General features: G+C 52.9%; 5 protein-coding genes across 5 annotated transcripts; 3 read left to right on the top strand and 2 right to left on the bottom strand.

Moving 5' to 3' along the window:
- Positions 1-1,442: 1,442 nt before the first annotated feature.
- On the bottom strand, positions 1,443-4,314 carry CTHT_0026070 (uncharacterized protein; the record flags this gene model as incomplete). The annotated part of the gene is made up of 2 exons (XM_006693003.1): positions 1,443-4,084; positions 4,164-4,314. 2 exons carry the CDS (start codon positions 4,312-4,314, stop codon positions 1,443-1,445), a joined length of 2,793 nt encoding a protein of 930 aa, XP_006693066.1.
- A 2,595-nt stretch (positions 4,315-6,909) lies between these two features.
- On the top strand, positions 6,910-9,422 carry CTHT_0026080 (uncharacterized protein; the record flags this gene model as incomplete). Its single annotated transcript, XM_006693004.1, has 3 exons — positions 6,910-7,368; positions 7,428-8,838; positions 8,908-9,422. 3 exons carry the CDS (start codon positions 6,910-6,912, stop codon positions 9,420-9,422), a joined length of 2,385 nt encoding a protein of 794 aa, XP_006693067.1.
- Positions 9,423-13,326: 3,904 nt separating this feature from the next.
- On the top strand, positions 13,327-16,665 carry CTHT_0026090 (uncharacterized protein; the record flags this gene model as incomplete). The annotated part of the gene is made up of 2 exons (XM_006693005.1): positions 13,327-14,468; positions 14,988-16,665. 2 exons carry the CDS (start codon positions 13,327-13,329, stop codon positions 16,663-16,665), a joined length of 2,820 nt encoding a protein of 939 aa, XP_006693068.1.
- A 285-nt stretch (positions 16,666-16,950) lies between these two features.
- On the bottom strand, positions 16,951-18,422 carry CTHT_0026100 (uncharacterized protein; the record flags this gene model as incomplete). Its single annotated transcript, XM_006693006.1, has 4 exons — positions 16,951-17,102; positions 17,168-17,748; positions 17,805-18,294; positions 18,368-18,422. The coding sequence occupies 4 exons, from the start codon at positions 18,420-18,422 to the stop codon at positions 16,951-16,953; spliced, it is 1,278 nt and encodes a 425-aa protein (XP_006693069.1).
- A 654-nt stretch (positions 18,423-19,076) lies between these two features.
- On the top strand, positions 19,077-19,948 carry CTHT_0026110 (60S ribosomal protein eL43; the record flags this gene model as incomplete). The annotated part of the gene is made up of 5 exons (XM_006693007.1): positions 19,077-19,115; positions 19,192-19,202; positions 19,607-19,638; positions 19,694-19,826; positions 19,885-19,948. The coding sequence occupies 5 exons, from the start codon at positions 19,077-19,079 to the stop codon at positions 19,946-19,948; spliced, it is 279 nt and encodes a 92-aa protein (XP_006693070.1).
- Between the last annotated feature and the right edge of the window lie 230 nt (positions 19,949-20,178).

Here is a 20,178-nt window from a genome sequence, read left to right on the forward strand (position 1 = left end):
CGGCAAGAGTAAGACAGCCCTGGAGCGGCGGTCTGGCCTTGCCTTTTGCAGAAAGTTTTCTTGTCTCTGGTGGATCCCACGCCGGAGCCCTAGGGGTGGGGTCCACAAGTTAGAGCCCCCGCTGATTCATGGACGGAGGGGCAACTAGGCATGACGGGAGGAGGCCGGGGTGCAGCAGCAATTCAGCAAGATGAAAAGGAGGGGTTGACAGGAGGATGGCTTCTATCCGCTGTAAGGAATGAGCAATACATCATTTCTGTTGGATATTGCCTGGCGCAGACCCGTATTGCTGTGCGTCATACTCACAACGGCAGCGGCAGGTAAGAGCGTGAGGATGTTGGAGTGCAGAAGCGATGCAGTTGTGGTACGTGGAAGCAGCCAGTCCCAGGGAAAGGGCACCGGCCATCCATGATACGAGCCTTACGAGGTACGTACGGGATCTGATGGGCAGGCAAGATGCTCCGCGAGTGGATGGTAGGCTGCTTAAATGATTTGGGGCTGCAATGCGATGTCACTCATCACTGCCACATCCACCACTCACTGTTTCGCGTTGTTGACGATCACCGACAATTGACAATCCACACCTTCCAGGTTGGCTCCATCCCGTGTGGTCGTACTATCATTCGGCTATCCAGTCCACTTGTGTCCCAACCCCCTAATTGCTTCCGCTGTCGGCATCGGCGCCGCTGCACGCAAGCAGCACTTGGAACCGGTAAAGCCTCCAGATTGCATACCCTTATCTCTCTGCAGGGTTAGGTTCGCCACTCTCGGGCGTAATTTTCCAAAATGAGGACTGGAAGGTCCAATGAGGCCGAGCCCAGCAGATGGAACTGGAAGTTGAGAATGAATGACATTGTTTTTACAGTTACAAAAGGCTTCAGGGTTACTAATAGCCCACCACAAAATTGAACCCATGGACAGTCCCCTGTGACTTGCTTTGTTTATGGCATGAACAGGTTAGCAGCGCCTTGATTTGTTCATACAAGAGCTCATCGATAACATTGACAAGGGGTTGTTCAATTCGGTGGTGTGTTCAATCAGGCAGGTGTTGCATAAAGTATATATCATGTGTTGTGAATAGTCAAGGGATACCATAGTGTCTTTTGTTTGGCTTTTGATCTGCACTGGGGGGCGTGGTAACAGATTTGAAACTGAGTTACTGTATGAAAAGAAATCAATAGTAAAACTGAATTCATGACGTGACTCAGGTTTGCCGTCCTCATGAAAGTTATTAACAACAATCAACAGGAAACCAACCTGTACATACATATCTAACAATCTTGGCTCTGACATCATGAAGTCAAACCTCCCTCCCTTATGTCCACCGTTCATAACTGCATACATACATGAACCAACAATCATCCATGAAATTATGCCTCATTATCCTCAGTCTTTGCCTCTCGAAGAAACTAAGGAGAGTGTTGTGTGCCCCACTTCTTCGCTCAATTATAATCAGTAGTTGTGGTTGTCGTTCCCGCCCGACTACCTTCTCTCCTTTCAAGTCTCCTCCGTCTTCTCCTATCTGCTGCAGCGGTCGCATCCGTCATGGGCTGGCTCGTGAACGTGGTATAGCTGCCTCCGGGACTCACGAGGTTGTGTGCAGCTGACCCAGGCGGAGCCATGCTATTTCCAGTCGTTAAGCTGCTCACAGTCGCTGCAGCAGCAGGCATCGCGCCAGGTGGCCCGGCAGTCGTCAAAGGCACCTGTGACGGACCCCCTTGAGCTCCTCCCGAGTAATAAGCCGAGTCCTTATTCCCTCCAGACCCTCCAGCTTTTCTCGCATAACCCGGGTTAGGCAGCTCCAAATCACCCAATCTATCCTCCGCCACAGCCTCAGTAACTCCCTCAACTTTCCTCACCGTGTTCGCCGACGACGAGTCCCGTCTATAATGCCTACTACTTGGCGTCTCCCCATCCGACACGCTACTCATTGAGTCCCTTCTTCCGGCTCCACCAGCGCCAGCTCCCGGGGCACTCGTCCCCCTCCTCCGATTCCGCTGCTCCTGCTCGCGCCTTGCTTCTTCCTCCGTCAACCTCCGCAGTGTGATATTCCTTTCGGGATCATCGCGAACCTGCACGCGCACACTAACAGGCGGATTCGTCGGCGGAGTCCCCGTTCCCTGGACAGGCGGCCTATCGGTAGGTGTTGATGACTCTGCTCCGTCACGGGTACTGCGTCGGCGGTGATGGTCGCTGGGTGAGTGATGGCGTTCGCGCTCGCGCTCGCGGCTGTCGCCTGAAATGGTCGGGTCGCTGGAACGGTGCAGGATGCCGTGTGGGTCGGGGGGCATGGGCGGCATGGAGATTGGGTCAGTGACGTCGTGGCGGAAGGGTTGTGATGAGCCAGGCATGGTGCCAGCCGGAGGGATCGGGGGAGGAGCTGGGGCAATTGTGTTGGTACGAGCGGGGTGATTGCTTGGGGGCGCTGGGTCATATGGGGCCCTACCGCGCGGTTCAATCGTTGGGACATCATCGGACGCGGCTAAGATGGTCGAAGGCGCAGAGCGACGACGACTCAGACGGGAAGGATGGTGATGAGAGTCACGGCGTGACGGGCTGGGGTAGTCGTCGTCGCTGTTGTACCTGGACATGCGGCGGCTGGTACGGCGTTCCTCTTCTTCCTCCCTGCGCTTTTCTTCGTCATCACGGAGCCGTTCTCTCTCACGCTCGTCTCGCTGGTCTTTGTCTTTGCCACCCATACCAAGTTTCGCTAGAAAGCCCAGGCCAATGCTGGCTAGAAAACCTTTACCTGCACCGCCGCCACTGGGACCTGAAACGCTACCTCCAGCAGCACTGATGCTCTTTCGACGCTCAGGGGGCGGCGCTCTCCGTGGGGGAGGGCTATAATACGACGAGTAATCCGACTGGATGGTGCTTTCGAGACGGGTTGATGTTCCTTCGGTATACGAGCGGCGAGGGGGAGGGGTTGTAGCCCGTCTACCCCTCGTGACGGGCGGCCGAGTGGATGCGGTAACTGATGACCGCCTACCCAAGTGGCTATCGTACCTGCGGGTGTCGTCGGTCACGTCGGTCGTCGTGTAGCCCGAGTAACCGGTATAGCCAGTGTATCCAGTGTACCCTGTGACCTCAGTGGCGGTGACCTCGCTTCTCGCCCCATATCTGCGCGATCGACTCGGTACATCGGTCGTCACGGCCGAATAATCATCACGATAGCGACGGTCCTTGCCGCCCATAAACTTGGACAAAATCGCACCGGCGGCACCGGCCGCAAGGAGCTTACCCATGAGGCCACCTTTGCCGCCACCGCTCTCGCTGGGACGTCGCCTTTCGGATGGTTTCTCGTTATAGTAGTAGCTATCGGGCCGGGATGAGATGACAGTTGGCTCACGAGTGCGGCCAGAAGGGGTAGGACTGCGGCTCAGAGCCTTCTCGACATCCCTCTCCTTGTTACGACCACGCATCATCGCCATCGCGCCTGCACTAAGAGCAAGACCACCCAGCCGTTTCATACGCCCTCCAGACTTAGCGTCGGATTCCACACGGCTACCCGTGATCCTGCTGCTCGTGGGGCCAGCAACAGTCGAGGTGCCTTCTCTAGCCAAGCCTCGGCAACCCGGATCAACGAAGTCGAGGATGAAGTACAGGATGAGCAAGAGTCCCATCCAGACCGCGTACAGGATAAACAGGACCTTTGGGGAGCCGTACAAAGTCAGACCGAGAGGCACCTGGACAATGCCAAGCAGGGCAGTGGCGCGACCAAGCCAACGATGGATGTGCAAACGAAACGAGCGGCGACCAGCCAGCTTTTTGATTAGCGGGCCACCGAAGGCCTGGACCAGAAGCATGATGTAGAGGGCGACGCCGATACCATGGTGCGGGTTCGACAGGTTACGGGGCGGACCAACAGCCACGAAACCGAGAATGAAGACGACAGTGGACAGGCCGACTGCAAAGATCTGCAGGTAGGAATGGTAGACCAGGGCCATGCCCGGTCGGGCAGTGTAGAATCGGGCGATCAGCACAGAAATGGGCACGAGGAAGAGGAATGTAATGGCGGCAAGGATACCGTGACCCAGAATGATTCGGTGGTATTGCGGCCAGTCCTTGAACCGGTTGCCCATGCCTGCGCGAAACATATCGTCAGCCATTTCTGTCCTGCTGTCTCGGTCACTCTGACGCGATTATGGAAAGATAGAGAGTACCATTGTAACGCATCATCTCAAAGTTGACGCCCATGAGATTGGGCAGCAGGAATGTGTTGCGTTCATTATCCCAAGTGCCGTCGCCGACGTGTAGAATGTCCGACGAGTATGTACTCGACCCCGGCGGCGAGAGAGAGTCGGCCGATGCCATGGTGGCAATTGGGCTCGATGGGAGCCCGAGATGACCTTAGAACAGACAGGCAGACGCAAGTCCCTTAGATGTTCGTGATATCCGGAGCTGTGGATGACTTGGAGTCACAGTACTGTGTTCCTGCGCAATGCTGCGACATGCCGTGGGCCAGAGCAGGATCGATGTCTCGCAGTCGGGACGACAGGAATGCGGGCCCGGCGTAGAAGTCACTCTCTGAAGACGAAAAGGTTCGTAGAGAAAAAAACACGTTCGAGTCTCAAATTCCGCGGTTTTGGTCCCGGCGGTGGTTGGGGAGGAGGAACAGCAGGGCAAGGCCGCTTACTGTGTACAGGTCCAAAAAGTTAAAAGCCAATTGCGGTTCGTTTAAGTCGTCGTCGGTGCTACTCTTTCGCGAAGACTTGAAGTGGCCGTTTCTAGCCACAAAAGCTTGAAGATTCAGTTGAACATACAGAGAACTCGATGACGCTTCAGCTCCCAAATCCCCCGACCCCGGCGGCCTTCACGCGGAAAAAACAACACAGCTCGTGGCCCCCTCTACGACATGCAGCCGACCGCCTCACCAGCAAATCGGCGCAACGACAGCGAACCAAGTGCCAACGACCCGTTGCCATGGAAGCAGCCTTGGCGCCACATCCCTGTCCCAGCCCGCGCTAGCCTGGTGAGTCTTGTGAAGTTCCAGCCACTTAAATGCTTTAGATAAGCGATAAGAAGAAAGCTTAGCTTGAGTGGGTCATCCCGCTCGATCGCTCGGGAGTGGCAGGTGGCTGGGGAAGTCTGGGCGTCCGCGCTTCCATCGCATATCCATTGTTGTCATCCTAGGCACTTCGCGACGACTGTCGCCCCACTCCGATACTGTGGTCTGGATGGCCGACGCCCACCTGACAAGTACCGAGGAGCCCGTACCTGACTAAGAACATCGTATGGAGAGTCTCGCACCATTCTCACAGCGACAGCATCCCATGGACGTGCTTTACGAGCAGAATTGCAGCCGTTTGCCTGCTGTTTCATGAGAGGCGCTGTGCTACAAATGTCCACAGCCACAACTGAAAAGAAGTCACGAAAAGCAAAAAGAATGGAGAGTTGCCCCTCAATATATCCGATTACTAGTGGGTGATGCGAAGCTCCAAGTTGCTTAATGCTCAAATACAACCGTCCATTTCTTCGGACAACTGTCACCATGGTGAACCAGGAGTTGCCCCCTCCGCCTCTACACGCCGACTCCCACTCCAAAGGTTGAACAGGCTCTAGAGACTGGTCCCTCCTTCAGCCTCTTTAATCCCCCTGATCTACGCAACCCTCCCGGTCCACAAGAAAGACACCATCTGCTTCGTCAGCTTCCCCTTAGACCTCATTTCTGCCATCTTGTTCAGTAACAATCTCTTCCTACAGCAAAGGCATCGCTCGGCATGGGAGACCCTCCACTACCTACTCGTCCAAAGCCTACCACTCTTTTGTCTCAGTAGCAGTCCATTTGGCTCCTTCTGGACCGTTGGCCATGTCCGCGGTGTGCGTTTGATCCAGGACCTCCTGGCCTTCCTGTATCTTGAAGGGTGGGAAGTCGTTGGGGAAATGATGTGCAGTAGCCAGAAGAGGGACAAGGACACCATCATACTCCACTCTGTAGGACCCGGATATGGTATTGAAGGCGAAAGAGACGCAGATTGGCTTGTCTTGATGCCCAATGGCCGCGACAAGTTGAGGATTATCTACAATTAGCAGGCGCAACGTGAGCAAGATGGTCAGGCCAAACAGAGGGTCGCTGATGTCATTAGAAATGTGATTATCAGCGCTGATTCTGGCTTTTGGTGCAGACGACCTAAGCAGAGTTATCAATCGATGCAACTGTACTTCAGCGAATCACCTTGGAAACCCGGCAACGATGAGTCTGTTCAAATCAGAGTTTTGAGTGCACGCCTTTTTACCGCCCTTGAGACAGAAGGTTGGAAGTTGTACGCCACAGTAACACGGAGAACGGGCCGTGCAGGAAAAAACCAGCTAGATGCCCGGTATTTCGTGCGGAAAGGGCAGGATAGAGGGATAAGGGATGGTACAGAGGAAAGGAGCATAATCTTGCCCATGGCAATCATGGAGGGCGACGTTGGAGTAGGACTCGGGGCTTGGTTTCCGTTCCGAGAGAATCTGAAATGGCCTGACGCATGTGATTGAAGTTGCCCACGCACCTTCCTTAGACATAATTTCTCTTCAACCATTATAATCCTAGACATCAATATCAGGCCGGCAATTACGTTCAACGACTAACGATTTCCTCCTGTAACCATCGAGGTCATCTCTTGCTTTTTGGACTACCTTTTCGGAAGAGTTCATTGGCATTTCTTGTCGCCATCTGCCAACAGAAGCTTCTTTCCGTCTATAATGAGTTCGGTGGAAGGAGCTTCATCAATTCCCTCTGAAAGGGGATATTTCTTCATTTCTATCCTCTTCTCCCCAGATCCTCTCTCTGAGTTTACCACATCATTGCAACAGTTGACAGGCAGAGATACCCCATTTTGACGAATCCTTTAGTTAGACAACTATCAATTTGTCTTGTTATCCTGATCATCTCCATCCACATTATCATCAGCTCCTAGTGCCATCATGAAGGCCACCGTCCCGAGGGTTGTGGCGGGCCTCGCCTGCCTGACTCCCACTGTTGCACAAAAGTCCAACACTTATGGCGAGAACTCTCGCGTTGGCTCCAACCTGGTTACCTGCCGTGTCGAGGTCCCAGAGGGGTATGGCGGTGGCGACATCAAGGCCACTAGCTATACTTGGTCGTTTCTGTGGAAGTATATCGCTCGTGATGACTTGTCTCTTTCTGGCGGCCAACTGAAATGGCTTCTCCCTGCCCTAGCTGACACCAAACATCTTGTCAACTGCACCCTCACAACCAGCTGGGATGGCCGTCAGAGCACCTCTGAGACTGCCCTCTACGACGTCACCCGCCGGGAGCCCTACCCCAACCACAAGACATTTCAGCTTCATATTGGCGAAGACAACATCGTTATCGAGGATGGGCATGATCACAGGGGTCCTGGACGCCAGCCTGCCTTTTCGGTATGCCTTCTGGTGCTTGTGCAACCCAACTCGAGATTAGAGCTAACAGTTGTGACCAGTTTTTCCCCAATGTGGACAACAAGGATGTGTCTAGCTCGTTCGGCACCCTCTACGACAGCACAAAGTATCAGGCCCTGACTGACCCCGAGATCTCGGCTGGCTTCTACAACACCCGGAACTATGCCTCATGCTATGTCTTTCATGCTTATTACAACCAACTTCGCCCCCAAACCAGCAGCGGTGACTACGACTCTGACCATGTCGACGAAGCCTCTGGAAACCAAGATTACGGCAACTACAGCTATGGAGATGAGGACTATCGCAGAGTCAAGCGTGGCCATGATGATGATGACAAGGGTTATGAGAGCGATAACCACAAGGACAAGCATCATAAGGACAAGGACAAAGGCAAGGGCAAAAAGAAGAGCAAGGACAAGGATATCAAGGATAAGGATAAGGATAAGGATAAGGATAAGGATAAGGATAAGGATAAGGATAAGGGGAAAGGTAAGGGCTACGATTTCGGCAAAGGCAACGACCACAAGGTCAAACGCAGGCATGATGATCGTGATCACGATGACAAGAAGTACGATGACAAGCATCACGATGAGTACGAGTACGGAAAGGACCACGACAAAGACCGAAAGGATAAGGACAAGCATCACAAGGATAAGGACAACAAGGATAAGGACAAGAAAAAGGGCTTCAAGGGCTTTGGCAAAGTCAACGGCAACAAGGTGAAGCGTGGGCATGACGACCACGACGACAAGGAGTATTACGACCATGAGAAAGACAAGGACCATAAGAATAAAGACAAGCAACACAAGGAAAAGGACAAGGGGAAAGGGAGGGGAAAGGGCTTCGGCTTTGGGAAAGGCAAAGGCAAGGATAAGGATTACAAGGATGAGGATTACAAGGTCAAGCGTGGCCATGATGACCATGATGACAAGGACCAGTATGGCTATGAGGAGGACAAGCACCGCAAGGAGAAGGACAAGAAGAAGGACCACAAGGATAAGGATAAGGGAAAGAGCAAGGGAAAAGGCAAGGGGTACAAGGACAAAGACCACGATGACAAAAACTACAAGGTCAAGCGTGGGCATGACAACGACAAGTACGATGATCATGATGACCGTCACTACGACAAGGGCTACGATATCGGTTACCACAAGGAAAAGCACCACAAGGGCAAGGATAAGGGCAAGAGCAAGGACCACAAGGCCAAGCACGATGACTACGACTACACCTATGCCAGCTATAGTGATGAGTCGGCCTACGATGATTTCCCTCGGCCCTATGGCGGAGTCGACACATACTCTTTCTCTTACCGCGACCCTCACGATGTCAGTCGCTTCTTGGATTGCCGTCCACGCCTGCCTGAGGGTAACAAATACGGTGACGGGTACTTTGAGCATGATGATATCTTGGGCTATGGTGTTGATGACGATGACGACTACGCTCGGCCCGATGGTAACTTCATTCTTAATCTTTCCTGTCATTGGGACCGTCATGGTTTTGCTGACGCTACTCGTTTCGCAGATGCCCCTACAGACTATGCGGATGATACAGCTTCTGTCCAACATTCTTACGGCGACAACGACTCTGCCTACCAAAATGATCCCGCTCCCGAGGCCGCCTATGACGATGCCGCGGTTCCCGTCGAGCAGTCTTACAGCGACAACGAGCCTGCTCAGCCTGCCCCTAGTTCGTATGATGCCAATGTGACATACGTCCCCAACGCAACTCCTGTTGAGGACTTCTATGATGGCAATGAATCTGCTGCTCATGATGGTTCGAATGACTCTCCCAATCTTGATGTTCTTGACGACTATGATTCTGACTTTAGCTGTTCCGGTCCAGACTACGATACCGATTACTACTCTGATACTGATGGTTCGGATGGGTCCGACGGCTCTGACGGGTCTGACGGCTCCGATAGCTCCGATGGCTCTGACGGCTCTGACGGCTCTGATGGTTCGGACGGCTCTGATGGAGAATGGTCAGATTCCGAGTATGGGTATGAGTACGGGCATGGCTCCTATCCCTGGAACTGAGACATGATGGCTTCAAAAGGCATGTAACATGTGCATCACCTTTGTGTGAAGGTGTGACAGTGGTAGACTCATTATCATTAGCGCTTGTTTTTCTGGTAAAGATGAGGGAGATGATGAGGTGTACAGGTTAAGGCGATCGCTGTAATGAATAGAATCAAAATGAGAATTGATTTGATGGATTTCCCCTGATTCCGATTGTTTCTTCTGGATGTCTGTGGTTGCCAACCATCGACCAGTGAAGATAACTTTTCATTTCTTGTGAACACACCGAGCAGTTGTCAAAGACCACTTTTTTACTGTTGCAAAATATGTTGTGTCCAAGCCATGTGCTCCCAGTTTTCACTCGGTAAACCAAAATCGAATTTTTTTGCAGGATGTGGTGACAGGAGTCATCTGTTGGAAATCAATGCAGCCTGTCATACAATCCTGTCAATGTGAACGGGTTGACAACATTTTCATGTAAAGGGATGTTTGATGTTGTCCCATCACCTTCCATGAACGTCGATCCAAGACCTCTTGTATCATCTATTTGTTGTCGGAATGTATTTCCGTAACTGAGCTTAAGATTTTACTAGGGAGAGTGGCTATCTTCTCGCCTTGGGTGGCCGCCTGGGGCTCTAAATCTTTGCCTGCCTGTCCACCATTTTTTTTGTGATGGGGGGGGAGACCTGAAGTGGTACCAAGTTACATAGATTCATAAGAGAGATTAACATGCGGCGTTCGAGTCAGTGCCTGAAAACGCCTACCGAATCATGTTTAAGGCTCGAGTCCAAGTCCCTCGGATCCAAGAAGCCGGTGTGGCACAACTTGGAGTTGGAGTGGCACGAGACACAGCCAAGGGTGCCCATGTGGAACTTGCCTAACGCCTGAGCTTCTCCGAATTCTTTCCATGAAAGTGTTTGGGCGGCCGCTTGGATCTTGTGTCTTGGACTGTAGGATGACGATGGTAGTACGAGCAGAATTCTCTTTGTGCATTTGTGGGAGGGTAACTTGTGTCTACCTGAATGTCTCTGCGCTATTTGAGCTATCGTTCCGTATCTTGTGGACTAATTGAAGGGCTGATTCTGGGAGAGCTAGTGTTGATGGGTCACCGAGATGCCAACAGTTTACGCCCAATACAGTTGTGAGGTGATTTCTATTTACTACGAGGGGTGTTTGAGATAGACTACGTAGGTAGCAACTGAATCAACCTATAGAAGCCAGTAGTTTGAGTGTGCTATACTCAACAAGGCTGACCGAAACGTGCCCAGTCTCGGGTTGCACATTTGCGGCCCCTTGTTCCTTTGTTTGGGGTGGCAGGACACTTTGTGCTGTGGAAATATCCGACGATGCAGCTCGCGGCGGAGCGAGCTTTGAGCGAAAGCTTGTTTACTTCCCTACAGCTCAGTACCCTGTCAAGTTTTGTAAGCCGCCAGGATGCGGCACAGGAACACATGGACTGGTGAGCTTCCATTCGATGGGTAATAGCGTTTCTTTCAGCTTGGAAGAGAACAGAAAGTGGGAGAAAGGAATCAAAGATGAGTCACTTAGAAGTCGGGACATCAACATCAATCAGGTGGCTGAACGTTGAGTGGATTTGATGATAGCATCGATCCGGTTGCCGCATTGCCAGGGACTGAAGATAGTACTGGAGAGTGAAGGGTAGTATGTACGATTTGGCACTTTGTCATCCATTCTTCCAAAGCCCGAGATTATTCAGGGATCGTGAACACAGTGACTGGAAACTTAGAGGCAAATCAACTCATAGGTCTCTGCTGAATGTTCATGATATCCTCGAGCCCAAATCGCCCACAGGTTTTCTGTTACACAGCTTGAGAGAGCCCCAGTTAGAGATGAAAGTGCAAGACAATGTGTCTGCAACCTCAGAAAGCTTCCAAGCAACAAAAGCCTGTCCAAAGTTGTGATCACAATCCCAAGTGTTTATCTCCACTGTAGACGGGCAACAGCTTTCTTGGAAAGTCGCATGTACTTAGGTCAGTGCAAACTCACCGTGGATACGGGTTCCCTACTACTAGGGCTTCGCGTCTACGGCTTCAGGTAGTTGCAGGCGTGTTGTGCATTGAGATGTTGCATGATTTCTTGATATGGGAAAGCATGCGGCGGCAGAGTGACGCAGTCTTGCAGACAAAATTGCCCGGAGAGTATGTACGCGCGCTCTTAAACGAGTGGGCTGTCGAGTTTGAGAGGGGTAGGTAGATGTAATGTATTAAAGTTTGAAGCTAAGGGTGTCGATGTTGATACCAATAGAACTGGCAAATAAAGGGCTGAAAGGATGAGGTGAGGGGCAACAATTGGAAGGTGAGACGACGCCGAGTACACCTACAGAGCCGCATTTTGATAAGGTATTCACCATGGTCACGGTTCCGGTGGCTATGGTAGATAAGGTAAGGCTAGGGTGGAGGGGCACCTGCAATCTGGATTGGTTTTCCAAGCTTTTTCAGTCTCAAGCCAATTGACCCATGGTTTTGTTGACAGTGCCCTGCGTAAGTGAGTTTTGCTGACAATGTAACGAAAGTCACCAATATCCGCGAGTGTGACAGCTGTGGCGCGAATACTGCCTTGATGCCAGCTGAGTCCCCCAAGGAAGAGCTCCGGTATGTCGTGGCAGCTGTAGAACAGCTCAGAGGATAGCAGGAGCTCAAAACGCGAAGCCTCCGGTCCATTGGTTCTGTGTTGAGGTTAAGTACTTATTACGATCAAGTTAGTAGTGGTCGAAATGGGTATGTGATACAGCTGTCTCAGGCTGAACCCTAGGTCTTCAGTCTTTCCTGCAACTACCAATGCTCTGTTGGCAAAACGCCACGGGCACAGTAAGGCAGTCCCTTCATGGAAAATAGAGAACAGAGTCTTGTGCCGACTTTGGCCTGCGGGGCAAAGCTCTCGCTATTGTGAAGCATACGTCGCGTTTTGCCCTGCAGCTTTTGGGTGTGGTTGATCTCTTCGCGCTGTTGGTTACTTTGGACGCAGCCAACTTTGCCCAGCCGTGCCGGTTGCTCTTCATTGCCTTTCTACAACGTTCCCTCACCATGAGCCGCAGCTGAGTCCAGAACACGTATGATGGTACAATTGGCCATGGCCATGTACATATGCAAAGCCGGTTCCCGAGCCTCCGGAACTTGTCGCCCAAGGTAGCTGGCACGAGTAGGGCTATGATGCAACGTGGAGACTTGGCCGATATGGCACTTCGGCCTCCTTTCTCACCGACGTGCACTCCAAATAAACGTCATGACGGGACAATTGTCAAGGCCAATGGCGTAACCATCCGGTCTCTTTGATATGTATATTGGAAAATTGGATCAAAAAAACAAAGGTCTCGATTCCGGAGTCGTTGCACACACAACCCATAGGCAAAAGATATAAAGCATACAGCTCCATTGCCCAAGTTCTTTGAGGGACTCAGAGACCCTAGCAGCCATCGCGGCTCTGTCGACTCTCTTGTGTGGGTCAACTTTCCCTTTGAAGCACCTTACCAGTACGAGAAGTATCTGGTGAATCATCCTTCTCCCCTTACATCCCGGCCTACTATCAGTATCACAAGGTCTTTCGTTGTAGAAGACTTCCTTTAACTTCCTCATACCAATCCAGCATCACTGTCTCTACAATGAACAGTGAAAACTTCATCCTTCACCAAGCTCAGCATCAACGGCTTGCGCAACCTCCCCAAGGCATTTGGTCAGGGGCTTATCTTCCCCAGCAAGTTGGTACCCCCCTCCAAACCCAACAGGCATCACAGTCCAATCCTCCCCAGATGAACCCAAATAGACCTGTGACAGGCGCGGGCAATCCGATGCCTGCAATGCCCGGAACGCTGCCGGCGCAACCACATGAGCGACATGAACGAGCATCACGACTTTCTTCTAGTGTTTCAGGATCTCGGCCAAACACGGGTGTCAGAGTCATCGACATGGCCAGGAATGGACCTCAGTCCCCAGCAGAGCAGCGTGCTCATGCTCGCGAAGCCCTCTCGGAATATATCGTGAAGCGCTTCGTACCTACTCAGCTCTGCTACGGACCCGATGGCAGGCTTACGAAGCTTGATTGGACCCGTGCCGAGGTCGCTGATGCACCAAAAGTCCCAAACTCCGAGATACAACTCCTAGTCGAGCAGCTGAGTCAGGCGGTGCCTGTGACGCACAAGATTGCTGATCTCCCGGAAGAACAGCAACGACTGATCCAACAAGTGTTAAGCGAACTCCAAGAGACTGATGATGAGTGGTTTCAAACAGAGCTGGTCCAGCTGGACGACCAGCGTGAGATACTGGTGAAGGAAAAGATTAAAGAAGAGAAGAGCGATAGCAGAAAGAAGGGAAGTGAGAAAAGCAAAAAATCGTCGAAGCACCGAACCGAGAAGGTTGAGATGGAATACATCCAAGGTGAACGCCTCAGCCTGACAGCATACTACAAGCGGTCTCTGCGACCTAACCGGGATCCTTTTGAATATATGAAGATCGAAAAAGAAGAACAAAAGGCCCGAAGGGGACAGCTCAAGAGGCAGCAGCTAGCACAAATCCCTCCTCATTTTGCTGGGCAACAGCCAGCAGCGTATCCACCACATCAGCAACAACAGCAGGTCTGTTCTCCTCAGCATCAGCAACATCAGCAGCAGGTGTATACTCCTCAAACGCAACCTCAAGCTTCAGCCCCAGCCCAAGCCCCAGCCCAAATTCATCCACAACAACATGGACAATCACAGCCTGCCGTGTCTCAACAGTCTTCAGTTCAACGACAACAACTGCAACCGATACCTGCGCAGGCTCCTCCAGTAGGAGCCCATGGCCATGGCCAGGCTCCCAACCAGCCACGACAAGTTCCAGGCCAAGCGCTACACCACCCAGGTCAACAACCTGGGCAGAACCCTCAAGTTCAACGGCTTCCCCATCTCTCTCCTGGCGTAGCAGGTGCTATTACTCAACCTGGTGGCCCTCGGCCGGGTCAGGGCCCCCCAGGAGTCCATGCTGGCATTGGCGCTGCGGTCCCTCCCCCTCCTCCCCCCGCGGGTCTGCAGAGACAGGGCGGTGGTGTGCAGTACCCAACGACTCGGCAGAGGTCAGGGAGTTTGACTTCGCGCAGTTCGTCGAGAGCTTCTTCCCGGAGTCGAGAAAGAGCAAGGTTAAGTTCGAGTGATAGAGGGCAGCGGCAGTCCGAGGAGAGGGGCCGCGAGTATCGGCGCGAGGAACATCGGTCTAGGTCTTGGAGTCGGAGCCAAAGCCATCATCGTGAGAGAAGTCAAGATCGGAATTATCATCATCGGTCCTCGTCTCAAGATCGAGATCATGATCAGCCTCAGCACAGGTCCACGTCTCACAGTCCCTCGAGTCGTCATCGATCGAATAATCGGCATGGAACGCGTTCAAGGTCAAGTTCTCGCAGTCCAGAGCGTTACCGTAGGTCGTCTTCGAGACATCGGTCACCTAGCCGTTTAGCTTCCCGCAGTCCGCCTCGTCAACATCAGTCACATTCTGACGATAGAGCCCTCCGGAGGTTTAATTCTCAAAGTGCTCTGCGGGCCCGGTCGTCGTCTCGAGGTCCAGCTCAGAGCAGTAGTCGGAAGCCTTCTCCTACCAGACGGCACACGCTGCAGATCCCTCCCAAGTCAGTCCTGAAGCATACCTCATCCCGGAACACGGTTCAACGGCACCGGTTCTCGACTTCCTACCGTGACTCGTCCTCCGGCACTGACTTGTCAGACTCATCATCCATCTTTTCCAATCACGAGGCCGAATACAGCAGCTCCGAATCCTCGTGGTTTCCTTCATCGCCTTCTAGCGACAGTGGAAAAGAGATCCACAACGCTCGCAAGAGGCGCTCTCACTCCGCAACAACCTGCCCAGCCAGAAGCTTGAACTACCGCCTTGACACTGATGAGCTAAGACGACCGCCACCCCGGCTCAACATCAAGCCACATGTGTCGACTTGGCCAAACTCCCACATCCCCCATCCCTCAGGCCAGACCTACTCCAGGCCTCCTCTTTCAGGTCATGGGGCATTCCATTTGGCCTCTCTTGCTGACCCAATCAGCCCGGCGAGCACCCCGTCCTCAACCATTCCTCCTCCAGTCCCCCAGCCACCGCTTGACCCAGGCGCCATTTACAGCCGGGCTTATGAAGCCGGCAGGGAGGCAGAGAGGAGGACATATGAAGCTTGCCGTGAGGCAGAGAGGAAGCAAGTGATTGAGATGGCTGAGCGGATTGTTACCGATGCTATGGTTAAAGTGATGGAGACAACGGCGAATATAAATCGGGGGAATGTCCCGATTTCCACGGCTGCTGCAGCCGCTCCTGCGCCTGCTAATGTTCCAGCTCAAGCTCCTACTGCTGTGCCTGTTGCGCCGGTTGTGACAACCATAACTGGGGTTCCTCCTCCAACGGCGCATGCCCCGACAGTAGCCCAGCCGACAACAGCTTACGCGACAGCGGCTCAAGCAATACCTCAGGCAGTACCGCCGACGGCTCCTCAACCGGTGATCATCCAGAACCATCCTCAGCCCACCTTCACTTGGGAGAGATCCCGCTGGAATGAGCGCGACGCCGACCAGCAGACATATGCTGCCGTCAAGGAGGTTCACGCCCCTGTGAGGGACCATAGGGGCTACAATTCTCGTGAGCAAGCCAATTACTACTACTATCATGAACGGACGAGATATCCTCCAGGGCAGGAGCCTGCTGTTGTTGATACGCGCAGAGATACGTATGCTCCAGAAAGGGAACCCCCGGTCGACAGAGCGAGAGACATGTACCCTCCTTCAGCGCCAAGATCCACACGTGCCGACGACCTGGAGCCAGTCGACAAAGGCAGAGATAGATACTCCTACCCACCTGGAAGATCACTCTCTTCTCGACAATCAAGTCTAAGCAGGGACTCCTACCACTTCGACAGGGACAAGGAGAGGCGCTTCGACCCAGGCCTGGATCGGATCCGATCTGGCATGAGACACGTCACAATCGGCGATCCGGACCGGGACCGCACAGCCCCATACCACCTACCATCGCCGCCAACATCAGGGAGGGCAACCCCTGCCCCTCCTCCAATCGAGAGGCCAGCGGATGGGATCAAGCGGATCAATGTCAATGTGCCGCTTGACCGGAGGGAGAACCTCAACCTGCAGGTGAATACTGGTTCCGGGAGTGGACGGTACCGCATCGAGAGATTACTGGAGGGCGAGAGAGTGTTGGATCGGGAGAAGAAGTTGAGGGCAAGGGGAGCAGGGGGTTCGAGGGTTGAGTTGAGGAGCCTTTGGGAATGATAGGGGCAGGGTATGCGCCTTATCGGCCAAGAACTGTTTCTGAAGCCGGGATTAGGTAATGGTGTGGTTTTTTAGTACTTCAGTCTGTTTACTCCAGGCGGTCTTCTTGGATTCTAGCTGATTCTGGTTGTGTATATTGGTTAATCAGTCAATACGAACGGAACATGAGCCAGGATTCGAAGTCAAAATATGCCCCATGAGGGATTTGGTTGTGCTTTTGGGTGCTTCTATGTACTCCATGAGCCTATGTAGTATCCAAAAGTATGCAGAGGGTACTTCCTGTGCTTAGTGCTCCAAGCACTTCGTCTCGAGATGGAAGCCGGCCCGCTCCAGCCGGTCAATAAACGGCTGTCCAAGACATGCAGCGGTGTAGATGCCACCAGGGAGTTCAACTTCTTCCTCCAGCAGCGTGCGAGCAGCTTCGGCAAGCAGGATACCTGTCACTGTCACAAAGTTAGCGCGAACTCTTCCAATAAACATGGCTGAGGGAGAGAAGGCTTACAGTAATACGGGCTTCCCATGAACCAAGCCCTACATAGCGCCCGCTTTTTCTTCCCATCTGCCGTCGCAATACCCCTATATTCTAGCTCATCGAACTTGGCAGTCTCCGGATCCGGGCCATCACCAGGTTGGACCACCCACTTGGCAGCCAGCTCCCTCAGGAACGGCGTTACCATCACCAAGCCCAGCAACAGCAGTCCGATATGGATACCCAACCCAGTCAGCCAGTTTCGCGAGCGCATGAACTCCCGGAAAGAAAAATTGGGTCCATAGCTAGTCGACCGCTCAGCATCGTTTTGCTGCCGACCCCGCAGCCAGAGGGCCGGGTACTTGGCGAAAATACCCCACGAGCGATGCACAATAGCAGCGTCGGTCGAACCAGCGACAGAGGTAGTCAACAGCCCGAGGAACGGGACTTGGATGAGGCCTGTCAGGCGGGTGAAGATGGGCAGGGACGGAGGGGGCTTGGCGGGCGGTACGGGGGATAGAGCGTAGGGCTCGTAGGCGGCGCGCACGTCGGAGAGGGTGAAGTTGTTAAGCAAGGTAAAGACAGTGCGGAGTGTACCGCCTGAAGGGGAGCTCCTGGGAGGAGTTAGCCGGAAATGGTTGAGATGACGAGTCAAAGGACGGGATTTTACTTGAGGTTGTGGATCGAGAGCGTAACGTCAGCGGTAGGAGAGGAGTACTCCTCACGAATGAACGAGGCAAGGGAGTAGGTGATCAAGTCTGCTGGGGCAGATTCAACGCCAATCTGCGGAAGCATGACTGCGCCGCTCTCTTTGGCAGCAGCTTCATACTTCTTGATCATCTTAGCCACAAAGGGGACCTCTCCGGTGACGTCGAAGTAATGAGTGCCATTCTCCGCACAGGCCTTGAAGGCATGTTCACCGTACTGGCCATAGGGACCCACGGTGGTAATGAGAATGAAGGTTTTCTTGGCCAAATTGGACAGGTCGATATCGTTCAAGTTGCAGATTTCGATGCTAGGGGGAGCCCGATCTGGGTTGAGCTTCTGGCACTCGGCCACAACTTTCTCCAACTTGGACTGAGAGCGGCCAGCCACGGCCCACTTCAGATCAGTTGGCAGGTCGGTGGTGATGTACTGGACGGCATACTTTCCGGTGTAACCTAAAGCTGTTCAGCAACTGTTCTCTTCATAATTTCATTCACGGCCGAGTCACATGGCTAAGCTATAACATACCAGTAGCACCGAAGACGACCAAGTCGTACTGGCGGTCGTGTTGTCTCCGCGGCATGGCGAACGCTCAATATACGGCGAACTTTTATATATCTAACCTATTCCAACGCTCGATGACGAAATTTAGTCAGGAAGTGGTCGCTGGAGGTCAACTGGGCACCAAGATCACAGGCAGCGGAGATCAGCCCAAAACCCTGCTGACTAAACGAACCATGCGGTCATCGTCAGATGTTTGACTATTTGAGGAAATGTATTCCCAACATATTGCGGTGCAGATATGATCCAATTGCCCATATCATTTAAAACCAGCTTTGTCTCATGTCTGTATCTGTTGTTTATGATCTCCAATGTTTGCAAAGACGTGCCGCCATCCCTCGCCGAGGATCGATGGAGCTGTAAGTTAGGCTAAACGGACTGTGATGACCTGCTGGTGATTGGTGAACGCCTGAGGACCGCGAGCCCCATCCATCCAAAAGCTTGGCTTGATGGCTCGGTGTCCACTCCACCTTCCAAGATTGGCGTTGCCTGCCTGCCGCCTGCCACCAGCCGAGAATTCTTCGGGAAAAGGGTTCTGCCAGTCCGATCAGTTTGCAGCCCGTCCCCTGCTCGCACACCAGAAAAAAAAATACGCTGCACAACTATCAAAATCGTCGTCGTCCGCCCAACATCCCCGAGAGTCGCTATCAAGTCCAGCACCTCGTAACCAGTCAAGATGTCTAAGCGCACGAAGAAGGTCGGCATCTCCGGCAAGGTACGTAAAAGAGAAAATTCTCAAATTCCCCTTTCTTTGCTTTGTTTGAGCAGAAGTTGATTCATGATCAATATAGTACGGTACCAGGTATGTATCAGCCAATTTTCCTTGGATTGCTCGAAGTTCGCCTGTCGATGTCCTTCCGCCAACGAGATCTCGACGGATTTCATGTTCGATATTCAAAAACTGCGATGTAATGCGATTTACGTTCCGACGACATCGAAGTTTCATGACTTTCATGCAGTGGGCTAGTCTCATGGGAAAGTGACGTCTGCTCTTCCAGCGGTCTCTCGAATTTGAAGGATCCGGTGCCTCAGTCCTAAATGACAAGCGCCCTTGTTTGTGGAGGACCGCCCTATGCGGAATTGCGTGCTCAGGCCGCGCGGTCTGTGGGATTCGTCAAGGCTGAACGGAATATCGATCGCGGGATCTCGTCAAGCGGGGGACAACAGACTACTTGCGCCTAGAATTGAAGCTAACTCCACGCTCAGATATGGTGCCTCGCTCCGTAAGCTGGTCAAGAGTAAGTTGAACGCATCTATCTTGGGATTACCGGTGCAGTGTTAACGCTCCCATAGAGCAGGAAGTGACCCAGCACGCCCGGTACACTTGCACTTTCTGCGGCAAGAACAGCGTCCGCCGCACTGCTGTTGGCATCTGGAGCTGCAAGTCGTGCAAGAAGACCATGGCTGGTGGTGCCTACACCGTCTCGTAGGTGAAGCCGAGTGTACGATGACATTGGGCAAAATGACATTAACAAACTCACTAGGACCCCTGCTGCCGCCGCCATGCGGTCAACCCTCCGCCGTCTCCGGGAGATCACTGAGGCTTGAAGAGGTGGCGTTTGGGCGTGTTTTGGGTTTCGGGTTCGGTGTCAAGGACAGGACAACGTAGGCTCTGCAATACACTTTCAGCCAATGGGCACGGCGGGTCGATCAATGAGAATTCTTTGAGCAACGACGAGTCCGCCTGTCTCGTGTTACGATGTCACTCAAATGATACGCACGAGAAACAGCCCGACACCTCGGTTTCCGGTCAAATGTACCCGGGAGGACCATGGCGG

This window comes from Thermochaetoides thermophila, assembly GCF_000221225.1.
Source record: "Thermochaetoides thermophila DSM 1495 unplaced genomic scaffold scf7180000011816, whole genome shotgun sequence".
NCBI classification, from domain to species: Eukaryota; Fungi; Ascomycota; class Sordariomycetes; order Sordariales; family Chaetomiaceae; genus Thermochaetoides; species Thermochaetoides thermophila.